This window comes from Taudactylus pleione, unplaced genomic scaffold (genome assembly GCF_031769625.1).
Source record: "Taudactylus pleione unplaced genomic scaffold, aTauple2 ptg000162l, whole genome shotgun sequence".
NCBI lineage: Eukaryota > Metazoa > Chordata > Amphibia > Anura > Myobatrachidae > Taudactylus > Taudactylus pleione.
The window spans coordinates 4640407-4655909 of NW_028284564.1; the positions used below are offsets into that span (position 1 = coordinate 4640407).

A 15503-nucleotide genomic window follows, 5' to 3' on the forward strand; every position below is an offset into this window, starting at 1 on the left:
CACTCATCCACTCGCTGGTCATCTCCAGATTGGACTACTGTAACTTTCTCCTAAATTGGCCTCCCAGTCTCTCACCTCTCTCCACTACAATCGGCTCTCAATCCTGCTGCTCGGCTCATCTTCCTCTCCAGACGTTCTACATCTGCTTCCCCCTCTCCTTCAAGCCCTACACTGGCTCCCCTTCCCCTTCAGATGCCAATTTAAGGTTCTTATACTCGCCTGCAAAGCCCTCACCAAATCCTCTCCCGCATACATCTCTGACATTCTCTCCCTTCACACTCCCGCCCGACCACTTTGCTCAACAAATGCATCCAAGATTTTGCCCGTGCTGCTCCCTACCTTTGCAATGCTCTCCCTCTCCGACTCTCCACAAATCTTCAAACGGGCTCTCAAGACCCACTACTTCATCAAGGCCTTCCAGCTCTTATCCTAACCTACCTCAGGCTCTTTCCTCCCTATCTTCCCCTTCTGTGTCACTCCTGTCTGCTTGCCCCTCCCCTTTAGAATGTAAGCTCTCACAAGCAGGGACCTCTTCCCTCATGTGCTTGTCATTACATTTTCTTCTACTCTTTACTCCCCATAAAGGCACCTAACACGTGACTGCCAACTCCCTGCTGCTTATTGTGAGCGCTTTAATCACTATTGCAGCAATGTATATAAATCGTGTCCTTGTCTATGTAAAGGTGCTGCAGAACACTTGTGGCGCCATATAAATAAAGGATAATAATAATAATTTACTATTTAAATTACTTCAATTTTAGCTAATATTTTACTTTCAATTCTTAGATTACCTTCCATTGTAAACCCAATTAAGTACTGGTTTACAGTCACAGTCAACAGGGAGCACATAATTTAACATACAAAACTGCTCTATTCAAATGCATGTATTTAAGAAAGTCACTGGCACAGACAAAATGCCTCTTTAGTGACAAATAATCCCTATTTGTGCTAGAACCACACAGCCAATACATGACTATCATAACCAGATGTATATAAACTCCTTTATGTTAGCGGTAAAGTAGTACAGAATCAAAACTGTACATGAAACCAACCAAAGCTAAAAAGTAAATAAACAGAACAAAAAGCAAACAAGCCATATGGATGTATTTACACACAGCAGAAAAAAAAAGGAAAGCCAATGTCAAGGTAACAGGAAAACAGAATTTGATCCTATTAATAGTATAAAGCGAGTTACAGAGAGCTTTTCATACGTAAAAATGTGCATGGTAACAGAAGAGCATCTTAATAAAACTTTCCTAGTGCAGATCCAGTATGTCAACATGTCCAGAATAAATTAATGTGTCTTAGATAAGGAAATGTTTAAGGCACCAGAGTTACTTTCTGCTTTATGTCCATATCCTAGCAAATGTCGGATTTTACCAATAGGATTGTGCCAAGAACAGAAAGCAGGATATTCTCCATGACCCTGAAGATTTATGGCCTTTCCTCTCCTAGGCAGAAAACCTTACACTTCATAGGTAAAGCTGTGGAAGTATAATCATATTTTACAATATATGCGAATGGAGAACAAAAGTAAAAAAAAAAAAAATTACTGCCAACATCAACACATATTTTTACAGATTTATATTGCGCTATTTTGGTGTGAAGCAAACCAGGTTATATATCTATATATCTCCCTGCTAACTGTCAGAATTAATCTTTTAAACTGTTTTTTGTTGTTTATGCTTTTGATTTAATTTTTTACGCCTACTACAAATATTCATTTTTATTCACTACTCTTCCGTTAGTGAGGTTTTGTAAGAGGCTGCTGTGAGTTAATGATTGTTTTGCAATTTTTAAATGAGAATGTAATAAATATAGACTATGCTCTTCCTTCAGATTGTTTCAATGTAGTTAAAATCTATTTTGTAATTACACAGAATCGTTGAAATAGATAATCATACCTCAATTTCATCACTGGCAAGTTGACGCTCTCGCTTGTCTAAATCTGCCAAAGCTTTTTGCAATTGTTCTTCCAGAACTGTGTATTCAGCAACCTAACAAAAAAATAAATAAAAATGGACTCACAGAAACAAATATTTACTACAAAAAGCAAGTATGACATTTTCCAGCTCAACACAAATCAATTAAAAAAAAAAAAAAAGAAAAAAAAAAGGAAACATACATACTGTATACATATATACACATGCACACACACAAGCCATAACATTAAAACCATGTACCGCCAAAACAGCTCTCATCCGTCCAGGCATGGACTTCACAAGACCTCTGAATGGGAGCTATTCAATTCTACGCACTGTTTGCTTAGTCAGCAAGTGGTTAAGTCAGAGAATGCTGGTTCTCGCGACTTAACCTGGGTGTTTAGTTGGCATTCTCGGACTAAAGTGCTGGCCGCGCGGCTGTCACCGCGCTAAGCAGTGGAACAGCCGAGCAACCGGCACTTTAGTCGGATTTGTCCTCACATTCCCAGGGAGGTATGAGAAGAAATCCTTAAGTCTGATGAACAGCACAGTGAATAGAAATGCACCGGGAGCTCCCTCCCGGGGCTATTCAGCATCGCGCTAAATTGAATCGCCCCCCCATGTGTCCTGGGTGCTGGTACCAAGACGTTGGCAGCAGACACTTTAAGTCCAGTTAGTTGAGAGGTGGGTTGTAGTGTGGCAGGGTGCTTTATCCTGTTGAAATAGGCCACTGCCATAAGGGAGTACCATTACCATGAAATGGTGTAACTGGTCTGCAACAATGTTTAGGTAGGTGGTATTTGTCAAAGCAACATGCACAAAAATGGCAGGGTCCAAAGTTTCCCAGAGCATCACAGAGCCTCTGCCAGATTGCCTTCTTTCCATCCTGGTACAATCTCTACACCAGGTAAGCAATGCACAGCCACCTTCCAGTCCACATGATGTAAAAGAAAACTTGATTTATCAGACCAGGCCACTTTCTTCCATTGCTCCATAGCCCAATTCTGATGCTCAGGCACCCATTGTAGGCGCTTTCAGTGGTGGACAGAGGCCAGCATGTGTACTCTGACTGATCTGTGGATCCGCCGCCCCAAACACAGCAAGCTGCAATACACAGTGTGTTCTGACACCTTTCAGTCATAGCCAGAATTAACTTTTTCAGCAATTTGTGCTACAGTAGGTCTTCTGTGGGATAGGACCAGATGGACTAGCCTTTGCTCCCCACGTACATCAATAAGCCTTGGGCGCTTATGATCCTGTTACCAGTTTTACTTACTTGGACCACTTTTGGTAGGTATTAATCACTGCATACCGTGAACTCCACACAAGACCTGCCAGCTGATCAGTGATTTTATGGTCCTCTCCATCACGTCCTATAAATGCTCGAATGGGTTCATGTCGGTCAAACATCGTGGCCACACAATTCATCGGACATCTACCCTGAGTGCTCCTTAAACCAATACTGGACAACTTGGGATCAATGACATGGTGCATAATCCTGCTAGTATATTCCATTGTTGTGGGGGAACATGAAGTTCATGAAGGGCTGCATATTGTTATCAAGCAATGCAATGTAACCAGTCAATGACGTTTTCAGACGGACCAGCGGACCCAGCCCATGCCACGTTAACACACCCCACACCATTATGAAACCACCACCAGCCTGCACGGAGCCTTGTAGACAACTAGGGTCCAAGGCCTCATGAGGTCTATGCCACACTCAAACCCTACCATCAGCCCGAAACAACTGACTCAACGGACCACTCCACATGTTGCCAGTACTCCAGGGTCCAATTAGCAACATCATGAGCCCAGGTGAGGTGCGGTTTACGGTGTCCTAATGTAAAAAAGGGGCACTCTGATGGTTCTTCTGCTCCCATAAGCCATGGAAACAGAAAAACGCTGCACTGACCTGCTGGATGTGAGCCTGGTATCTCCTGCATTGAATGTGGATGTGATTTGAGTCAGTGTCACTTGTCTGTTACCACGGATGATTCTGGCCAGACGCCGCTTGTCATGATTATTAAGCACCTGTGATCGGCTACTGCGCTGCCCATGGTAGGTGGCAATGCATTTCATGAGCTATGAGCATAACACCGTAGATCGAGGAATGTTGAATGTCCACACAACTTCGTCGGGCACCAAATATTATGCCCCGTTCAAACTCCGATAATTCATGTCGCCTTGCTATGTGCACCCTAGATGGTGTTTAAATCGACTCACGCAATATCAAATTACAACTGATGCAGGCCTGGACATCTCCAAGACGTGAAAGTACGGTGACACCAGCTACCATTACCTTTACATACAGCTATCCCATGACATTTGGATATACATACATACACACATATTATATATATATATATATATATATATATATATATATAGATAGAGAGAGAGAGAGAGAGAGAGAGAGAGAGAGAGAGAGAGAGAGAGAGAGAGAGAGAGAGAGAGAGAGAGAGAGAGAGAGAGAGATATATATATACATCTATCCTACATGTTCTACATGTCGCGCCACATATACCGCGGGAGCTCAGTGTGCCTCAGTAGCGATGAGCGTTCTCCGAGCGACATTTTATCTTCAAATGCATCTTATTAACACAGTGATGCGAATAGTTAGCACAAACAGCTTCTGCTGATTAAAATGATATGCAGCATGCCTATATTCTGTGTGCGACTGCGGGTGTATCTGCATGTGAAATGTTACGTTACAGTGTCATAGCTGTAACACTAACGTAGAGTTTCGCATGCTGATACACCCGCAGATGCACAGAGAACATAGACATGCTGCCTATCATTTTAATCAGCAGAAGCTGCTTGTCTGTCCTATTCACATCACTGTGTGAATAAGAAGCATACGATTGTAAACATATGAGATATGGTAAGAACTTACCTTTGTTATCTCTATTTCTACGAAGTCCATAGGGTTCCACAGGATACCTTGGGGTATAGGTGATGACGTCAGGCATCGGGCACCATAGAGTTAAGTTTTCAGCCTCCCAGGATGCACTAGGGTCCCCCTCCTATACCCCGCCCCCGAGCAAAGGCATCTCAGTTACGTACTAAGCCATAGGCCGGAGGAGGAGAAGGAAGAGAGAGGAAAAAAAGATCTGGACACACACAAGAATCACAATCTCACCAGAGGGAGACGGAAAAACCGGTGACCAGAGTAAAGCCCATCTGCAGCACAGGTGCGACAGGGCGGGAGTCCTGTGGAACCCTATGGACTTCGTAGAAATAGAGATAACAAAAGGTAAGTTCTTACCATATCTCATTTTCTACATCAAGGTCCATAGGGTATCCACAGGATACCTTGGGGATGTCCCAAAGCAGTATCCTTCAAGGGTGGGGACGCTCCTGTGCTGAAAGGAGAATCCGCCACCGAAAGGAAGCATCCTGAGAGGCAAAGGTGTCAAACGCGTAATACCTCACAAAGGTATGGACCGAGGACCAAGTGGCAGCCCTGCAGATCTGGACTGCAGAGGCACCACGACGAGCAGCCCACGAAGGACCCACAGACCTAGTGGAATGAGCTCTCAGAGGAAGGAACCGAAGGGCCTTCATGAAGATAAGCTTCTGAAATGGCCATACGAATCCAGCCTGCCAAAGTTTGCTTTGAAGCAGGCCAACCCTTTTTACGGAAGCCATAGAGGACAAACAAGGCGTCCGACTTCCTAAACGAAGAAGTGCGGTCAACATAAATTCTTAAGGCCCGCACAATGTCCAAAGTGGCCTCACCCACCGAAAGATCCGGTGAGTTAAAAGCCGGCACAACGATTTCCTCGTTGATGTGAAAACGGGAAACAACTTTAGGAAGGAATCCAGGACGAGTGCGCAGCACCGCCCTGTTCCTATGAAAAATCAGAAAAGGGGTCCACAGGAGAGAGCCCCTAAGTCAGAAACACGTCTGGCCGAAGCAATGGCCAGAAGGAAAATTGCCTTAGCTGTCAGCCATTTGAGGTCCACTGATCCCAGTGGTCCAAACAGCAGTCCCTGGTGAGCCCTCAGAACCACAGCTAAATCCCAAGGCGCCACCGGTGTACCAAAAGGTGGCTGAATTCTGCACCTTCAGGGATGCAAGGCGAAGCCCATGGTCCAGTCCCGCCTGTAGGAAAGCTAACACTCTAGACAGACGGAACTCCAGAGGAGCATAACCTCTCGGCCGACACCACTGGAAGAACGTATGCCACACACGATGGTATAACCTTGCAGAAGATGGTTTCCGAGCTATTAGCATAGTTTGCACTACAGAGCTGGAAAACCCCCTGGACCTTAACATGGCCATCTCAACAGCCACGCTGTCAAAGACAGCAGAGTCAGGTCCGGGTGAAGACAAGGACCCTGTGACGGGAGGTCCGGGCGTAACGGCAACCGCAGAGGAATGTCCACGGACAGTCCCTGGAGGTCTGAGAACCAGTGCCTCCGGGGCCACGCGGGAGCTATCAACAGGAGCGTCCCTCCTTCCTGTTTGAATTTCCGGATTACCCGAGGAAGAAGGGAAAACAGAGGAAACAGATAAGCAAACCGAAATGTCCACCGGACGGACAGAGCATCCACTAGAGACGCCTTTTCGTCTCTTGTGCGAGACCCGTACACCGGCAACTTGTTGTTGTGCCGTGACGCCATGAGGTCGATCTCTGGAAGACCCCACCTGTCCACCAGCAGTTGAAAGACGTCCTGGTGCAGAGACCATTCCCCCGGATGAACGTCCTGGCGACTTAGAAAGTCGGCCTCCCAGTTGAGGACTCCCGGGATAAATACTGCTGATATGGCCGGGAGATTGCGCTCCGCCCAAACCAGGATTCGGTACACCTCTACGAGAGCCGCCCGACTTCGGGTTCCTCCTTGCCGATTTATGTAGGCCAAGGTGGTAGCGTTGTCCGACTGGACCTGCACTGGGTGACCTTGGAGAACCCGATGTGCCTGCTGGAGAGCATTGAACACCGTGCGGAGCTCCAAGATGTTTATTGGAAGCTCTGTTTCCGCCCGAGTCCACCTGCCCTGGAACAAGTGTGGACCCGTGACTGCTCCCCAGCCCCGAAGACTGGCGTCCGTTGTCAACAGGACCCAATTCGCCACCCAGAACAGACGACCCTTGTTGAGATGGGTCGTCTGCAACCACCAGGCTAGGGACAGGCGAACCTCTGGCGTGAGTACCATCGTCTGGGACCGTAGACTCTGAGGCCGTCCATTCCATTTGGACAGGATCAAGTGCTGCAGAGGTCTGGAGTGAAACTGGGCATATTCCACCATGTCGAATACCGACACCATGGAGCCCAGTAACCTCATTGCCGAGTGCAGAGACACCCGGCGATTCTGCAGACAACTGCGCACCGTCAACTGCAAGGCAGAGATATTTTCCCCCGTCACAAAGATCCTTTGCTGTCCGGAGTCCAATAAGGCTCCGAGGTGCAGAATCCACTGAGACGGGATCAGGGTGGACTTCTGCCAGTTTATCAACCAGCCGTGCCGTTGCAGTACCACAATGGTCAGGTCCAAGTGGCGTAGAAGAAGCTCTGGAGATCCTGCCACCAACAGAAGGTCGTCCAAGTACGGTAACATGCGGACTCCCTGCAGCTGCAGGGAAGCTGCCATGACTGCCAACACCTTGGTGAAAACACGTGGTGCTGTCGCCAGCCCAAAAGGTAACGCCCGGAACTGAAAGTGGTCGTTGCGGATTGCAAACCTGATGAACTGTTGATGGCGTAAAAGAATAGGGACATGCAGGTAAGCGTCCTGTATGTCCAACGACACCATGTAATCCCCAGGTTCCAGCGCCAGAATGATGGACCGTAGGGTCTCCATCCGAAACCTCGGCACCCGCAAAGACTTGTTGAGTGCTTTGAGGTTGAGGATCGGACGATACGACCCATTGGGTTTCTGCACCAAAAACAGATTGGAATAGAAACCCTGACCCTTCTGGGAGAATGGAACAGGCACTATAACTCCAGCCTGGAGCATAGTGTGCAAAACCTTCCGCAGTTCCAAGGCTTTGTTCCGGTCTGATGGAAGACCCGTGGTGAAGTATCAAGACTGGGGCCTGTGCCGAAAGGAGAGGGCGTACCCGTGAGAAACCACCTCGAGAACCCAAGTGTGTCGTGGTAACCGACCAACACTGGGCGAACTGCAGCAGATGGCCTCCCACTTTGGGATCCCCCAAAGGGAGGCCCGAACCATCAGGCCGCAGGCTTGTCATCTAGCTTAGGGGCTGGACGTCTGGTACTCCAGGCCTGCTTCCGGGGCTTGGCCGATTTTTTGGGGCCAGCCTGTCGGGGAAAGGACTGTGCTTTAGGCCTACCCTGGGCCCTATAAGGCCGAAAGGACGACGTACCTGAACTGGAAGGAACTGCAGCAGCCGGGAGACATGCTGATTTGGCTGCCGCCAGTGTGGCTACAATTTTGTCCAGGTCCGGACCAAATAGGACTTCTCCATTAAAAGGCAAAGCTTCCAAGCCCTTTTTGGAATCAGCGTCCGCCTTCCAAGATCGCAACCATAAGGTGCGACGAGCAGCTACAGCTGCCGAAGAAATCCGAGACGCCAGGGTACTGATATCCAAGGCCGCTTCATTGATATAAGTGGCTGAATCCCGGAGATTGCCTATCAACTCGGTCTGTTCAGCCGAACAGTCGGAATCGAAAGACGCCTCCAAAGTATCAGCCCGTGCTTAGGCATATCTCCACCTTACGGTCCGTAGCATCCTTCAGGGAAGACATGGAGGGCATGGGCAATGTGGCACTACGGACTAGGCGTGTCACATGAGAATCCACCAGTGGAGGGGATTCCCACTTAGAAAAATAATTATCCGCAAACGGATAAGCCACCGCCAAACGTCTCTGCGGCTGGTACCGTTTGCCAGGCTGTTTCCACGCTTCCTCTAAATGGTCCACTAACTGACCTGAAAGAGGAAACACTGTGGCGTCACCTTTAATATCCTTAAAAAAGGCATATTTAGATTTGGACACCGGAGGATCTTCGTCCTCAATCACTAAAGCTGTGCGGACTGCCCGAATAAGTCCAGGAATATATACCTTGGACCTAGCGTCCGACTCTTTAGTACGGAGAGGTTCCTGGTCCGAAAGATCCAGAATCTCCCCATCATCAGATGTCACGTCGTCATCCTCATAGGGAGCAGACAGAGACGCCACCGGCCGCTTATGTGGCCGTAACACAGACTCTCCTTGTAACACGTCCGACAAGTGCTGTACAGAACTAGTCAGCGAATTAACCCACGCAGGCTCCTGAGAGACCTGGGGAGGGGAAATAGGGAGACTGTGGGGTACCATCAATTGCCTCGGGAAACCCTGCATGGGTGACGACACCACTGACTGCTGGGACAATCCCATCTGTGAGAACACAGGCTAACTGGCCCACCAGGGTTGTAAGCGCTTTGGTGAAACAAGCACAGGGCGGCTCCTGTACCGGTGCCGTGACAGTAAGTGGCCGCGCCAATAAATAACACTGCCGACATAGCCCCTCCGCGCTACCCTCCCCCTCAGCTACTGGTACCTTACACGTAGTACACAGAAGCTGGAGTGGAAAGTCACTCTCAGACATGATGGTATGTATGTGACCCCTCTCACGGATACTTGTTAATATAGTGGGAGACCACCCTGCAAGCATCACACCGCAAGGGCTTTAGCAGAAAGATCAGGACAGTGAAAAGGCTGACAGAAGAAATTGAAAGTACAGGCAGCAGTGCTAGCAGCAGTCACATACAATGCACAGAAAATCAATTCCTGCACTATCAGCGCTGATACTCAACTACTCAGACACAGAGCCTGGTAGGACACAGCGCTGCATACACAGACCTGACCAAGCGGAGGAGAGGTATGCCGGGGGACCCAGACCACGATGCCTCAGTTTTAAGCTTCCAGCAGCGTTCACCATGCGTTGTGAAAGATGGCCACCGAGGAGCATAGAGGAGGCTGGCCTGGGGGAGGAGCGCTGCCACAGGGCCAGTCAGCGTGTGCAGAGAGGGCTGTGTGCAGCGGGGGAGGCGCCGGCTGTGAGACAGGGAAGGTGCGCTCCCCTGGCATGCATTTAACCCATGGGATGCCGCAGAGCTACCGCTCTGCCGCGATCCGCTGTCCCAGGGTGGTAGTGGAAGCGCAGGTTAATACCTGGCTCCACACTGCAGCCAGTCCCCAGGGAGCCCCCTGCCTGGGGACTCTGGACCATGTTCAGCAGGGTCTCACCGCGGGACTCCGCTGCTTACCTTGTTGTCCCCCTTAGATCCGACCATGGTCCCAAACATCTGGGGTCACCGCTAGCTGTGACCCCAGATGCTTACCAGCATCCCCGGATCAGTACCGGCGTTCTGGTACCGGCGGGGGTGTAGGGAAGACAGCATGGACGTCAGTACTGACTGTCCATGCTGTACTTCCAGATGTGCAGCCACAGCTGCATTGTAGAAAACTTCAGGGGCTCTTCTTAGCCCCCCTCTAACAGGTGCATCCGACTCCGGCCGGGCACCAAACGAAACTGAGATGCCTTGGCTCGGGGGCGGGGTATAGGAGGGGGACCCTAGTGCATCCTGGGAGGCTGAAAAGCTTAACTCTATGGTGCCCGATGCCTGACGTCATCACCTATACCCCAAGGTATCCTGTGGATACCCTATGGACCCTGATGTAGAAAAATTCGCACAAAAAGACGCTGCAGTGTGTACAAACAAATAAAACTCCTAAAATTCTTACATCATGGGAACAAATAATATTTGTATTCACATGATATGCACATACTAAGTGGCTGAACACAGGAACATAAGGGGTCTATTGGAAAGAGGTCAGGTGCATTCTGGTAATCCCATCCTGAGGTGTGGAGGAACGATCCCGTGGGTTCCATAAAGACCATTATTGATGATCTTGACCACACTTCTCAGCAGACATGAACTCCTCCTCCCTATGTTATCACATGACCACCTAGGAGGTCCATGACTGACTGGCTCTGACTGGAAAGTAGCAGTATCCGTGATTACATGCGCGAGACAGATCTTTTTTTTTCTCTTGCACGGTCAACCAGAACTTTTTTCTGTAGTAGATTTGGTTTGTAGTCAGAACGGAGACGAACTATTCACCAGTCCACGCATTGGTAGTGGAACTCTTAACACAGTACAAAGTGTTCCTTGATTGATCACTGTGGTTAGTTGTATTTTACAGGGGATATAGGTGTCCTGTGTAATGCAGTGTCCTGATATTAGAAACAGTATTTCATGGGAGAGGGTAGTTTCCCTTGATGGTGCAAATCAAGTCTTTGTTGCCCACGGTGTTACCTTCACAGGAGGGTAGGGGAGCTGCTCTGGCGGAGTGGGCGTCAGGACTCCGGACTGTGCGTCCTTGCCAAGTGTGCTACAGATCAGAGGTGCGCCTTTGTGAAGACGTCTTCTGGATCCGCGCCCAACATGCAATTCAACCACTGCCTTGGGAGGGGATAACGGCGGCTCGAGCTATGATGAGATTTAATGCCAGGTACCGCCTGCACTAGTAGAGACTCACCAGATTCTTTCCCCACCACTATGCTCAGATATCCTCCTCCTTGCAGTTCGTTAGCCGGCTCTGGACTTCCTGGTGTTGGCGCATTTCTGTGAGCTTGCGATCAATCAAGGAACACTTTGTACTGTCCACTACCACTACTTGGACTGGTGAATAGTTTCTTTCAGGGACATTTACTTGTTGAACTCTGCTCTACTACATGATTGAATCTCAATGAATCTCGGAAACACGTGGTTCCAAAGTTCACATTTATTTTGACATTTTACAAGTGTTTTTTCATATTGTTTGTTTCTTTGCATTATTGTATCACTTGTTTTTACAATGAAGTAAAAGATATTTACAAATTGCAGATCGTGAGCATTTTTGCTCGGTTCAGATCACTTGTACATTATCCAAAACATCACAGGGGCTGAGCGCAGTGCTTAATACTATAAATTCTGTACCAAAAAGGAGGGCAACCTTTCAGTAGCAGCAGCACACCCTGCACAGGTTACAGTCCCCCTTTTTTTATTGCGGTCACAGAAATCATTCTAAACCTGTTACACAGATCTATTTAGCAAATGCACAACTGTGTCATAGGAGAACATCTTGGAAAAGAACTTCCTGTTACAAAAGAGGTACAATCCTACTATCTAAATAAACACAACCACACACCTCTATATTAAATTACAGATCTCATACATTAAAGTGAACTGGTCACCTTTACATGAAGTTAAAAATCTTGCTTATTACAGTTACATGTGTTTTTCTCAATTTCTATCAAAGTATAATAGCAGCGATCTTCTGTAGCAGGAGGAGCGCACATACATAACGTTCATTAGGTTTACATGCATCTATTGCTCTGACCTTTCTCTTTACTAAAGCTTCCCTTTCTCTGTCTCTTCGTTTCCACTCCTCAGCGAGGACTTGCATGTGGGCCAATTCTTTCTTCTTCAGCTAAACATTAAAATACAGTGTAAATGATTACTACTCTTATTTACATTTGTCTAATGTAGAATATCAAGAAATGGATATAGAATTATAGTTTGGAGCAAACCTTTGTCTAGAGTTAAGGGCCCTACGCACTACACAATATTGCTAACGATTTGGTAGATTCTGACTCATCGTAGCGACAAACCGTTCATATTGTGTAATGTGTATGCACTACATCGTGTAGTGCGCGCTCCCCTGGGGTCGTCAGCCGCAACGCCTGATCTTTTGTAGGAAGATTAGGCGATGTGGCTGACGATCCCATGCAGCGCTATGCGGCGAGGGACGGCATATCAGGGTAGTCGGGCATCGCCCAGTGTATACGGACCGCCCGATATGTTGGCCCTGGGGTCAAGGGTCACATCACTGGGTACACAGTTGTTTAGTGTGTACCCAGCTTAAGTAAGTGTTCTGCAGGATCTAGGTAGAATGGTCATAATCAGATTTCTCCTCCCAAAGCCCTCTTATCAATCTAATTGATGTGACAATGCTCTAACACTACAACAGCTTGCAGAGTGGTGAATTGGCAAAGATGGTTCTGACAAAATTATGTCCGTTATGCCAGTTCTTATATCTGAAGAAATGACACACAAAAAGGAAAGCAGACACAAATTGCTACATTTGCTCATAGCATGTAGATAGGGTCACCAATTTAGTCTTCAGCATATGGTATCCCGGTATCGCTAATAATGGCGCTTCCACCTACCCAATGCTTCAGGCAAAAGATGCGACTGAAAATGCTGTCCACAATACACATGCATAACTCATAAAAGGTTGCAGCTCTGGTTACATGCCCACAGGACTCATGTGTGAACCCAGTATTGCCCATTGTGCCTTTGGTGAGAAGCGACCGAGAGGCTACTCTGTGCTGGGGCTGCGGTGAACATGCAACACAGTTTGCTAAAAATCACGAGATGTGGCCACATTCGGATTTGTGTGCATCTCTGAATCAGGCCCCTATTATCTGCCATGCTAAAAATCTGCAAGCTTGAGAGGCAACAAAGGATTATGGGCAGGATTCAGAGGTGCTCACAAAAAGCGAGCGCTTGCTCTGAATCAGGGCGGGCGCTGTTTTTTTTAGTTGCGGCCTCCTGGCCGTTCGCATAGCTGTGGGTGGCCACCCACAGCTATTCCGAGCGGCCAGGATGATGGTCGCGATGGTCAAGGCCATCGTGACCATCGGGCTTGCGACAAGACCCTTGTGGTAGGGTCTCGTGGCCCCAATCCCCAGAGAGCTTCTGGCTCTAAGAGCTGGAAGCTCTCTCACTGACATCACTGGTGATGTCAGTGGGGCCTCCCACAAACGGCAGGCGTTCGCTTGGGAACACCTCCGTTTGTGAAGCCACCCCCCCGGCCACGCCTACAAAACGGGGCGAGCTGTCTTTCAACATCGACAGGCGCCCCTTTTGTAGTGAGCCACGGAGCAAGTGCTTTTTACGCTTGCTCCGGGGCACGCGCACAAGCAGTGCGTGCGCACTGGGCCACCATTGACCCGCTTGCGAGCGGGTCTGAATCAGGCCCTATGCTCAGTATACATCCCACCTAATATGAGCTGCAAACAGTCCTGAGAACACCAAACTATTTAATATCTGCAGTTGTGCCAGAACACCAGAAGGGTGAAAGTCCAGAACATTTCAGCATTATTTAAATAAAAAAAAGGCAAGTTTATATTAATAAAAAGAATCTCATGAATAGTGCAAATCTACTGCCAACAATATCTGTATGATTATTAAAGAAACAAGATATTTTACGCCAAGACCACTTTATCTACAGACCTAATGTATGAAACATTCTATATACTGCTTAAAAATATCAAAATAAATAAAATTGACTGAAAATCATTCATACAAAAAAAAAACAACACATATCCACATTGGCTTAAGGTGAGAGGAGTTGACCAGCTAAGAAATGCAGATGTATGAACTTTCATAGGTGCCTCACTTCACTGTACTGTGGCAAGCATTCAGATGCGCTCACTGGTATCAGATTGCACCGAATACTTCTCCGTGTCCATGCTGCCCAGTTTTGAAATATAACTGGATAAGTGCTCTAACTTCAGTTAAACACATGACATATAACAGGGGGAATTCAATTATGTGCAAGTTTGCAAAAGGTGATAAACTCACACACTTCACCTTCATGTGCGCACCAGAGATACGCACAATTCAAATTAGAAATGCCTATTCCCAGTACTCGCAGTGCTTTTGTCCACAAAAAAAAAAAAGAGAAAAATAGCATTAAAAAGTGGGGAGACCTTCCTTGAACCCAAAACTATGAAAACTTCATTAGCAGAATCTTATAGAAGAATGTAAGTGGGCATAAGGAAACTACTGTACACGTTTAAAAGTAGAGATGTGCGGGTTCGGTTTTATTCAGTTTTATCGCAAGTTCAGATTTCTCCTATTGGCTAACCAAAATACGTTACAGCTGGATAGCCAATGTGATGCAATATGGCTAGCCAATATGATGCCGTTTTTGAGATCCGAACATATCAGAATAAATCGAACCGCACACATCCATTTAAAAGGTGTCAAATGGCTGATTTTTTTTTTTTTTTAAAGTAAAATAATGTTAAAAACTGTCGAATTTCATTTAATTACAAAGGCATTAAACAAAAAATGCAAAACAAAACAAAACAAAACAAAAAAAAAGCAGAAAAATATCCTTTTGGGGTAAGTTCTATTTCAAGCGCCTTTAAAAAATGGAAATAAAAATTATTAAAAGCAATTATATTTCATTCAAACGAATACTTTCATTAAATGTGGGGTTCATTATTAGCTTAAAAGGTTATTTTGGGGTATTTTGAGGCCATTTATCTTTTTTCACCCCCAAAATGATGTAATTATTGGCTTAATTAAGCAAATTGAGATATTCCATATGCCTAATTAGTCAATAGAGGGGTGGGGGCTGTCCAAGGGGTTCTGCAGCAAACTTAAAATAAAGATTTTCCCTGCCTTTTCACCTGCTCAGGGGGATGCAAACAAAGACAGGCAAATTTATTCTGAAAAAAAAATGAGATTGGAATTGAATTGCAAATGTAATTTGTAATGGAAATTTGCTGTGAATTCGCCTTGCAGGAATAAACTCACACCTAATTGAATTCCCCCCACAGTTTGTATAGTG

The 15503-nt window shown here is 46.8% G+C and overlaps 1 protein-coding gene across 2 annotated transcripts in view; it reads right to left on the bottom strand.

The window, feature by feature from the left end:
• The window catches only part of CEP120 (centrosomal protein 120), a 103863-nt gene that overhangs the window by 44166 nt on the left and 44194 nt on the right, over positions 1–15503 (bottom strand). For both annotated transcript variants that reach the window (XM_088475161.1, XM_088475160.1), the window contains exons 14-15: positions 12258–12347; positions 1905–1997 (exon numbers count right to left, since the gene is read on the bottom strand). In XM_088475161.1, the coding sequence (XP_088331287.1) occupies positions 1905–1997; positions 12258–12347 (183 nt within the window). The remainder of the gene's footprint in view (positions 1–1904; positions 1998–12257; positions 12348–15503) is intronic.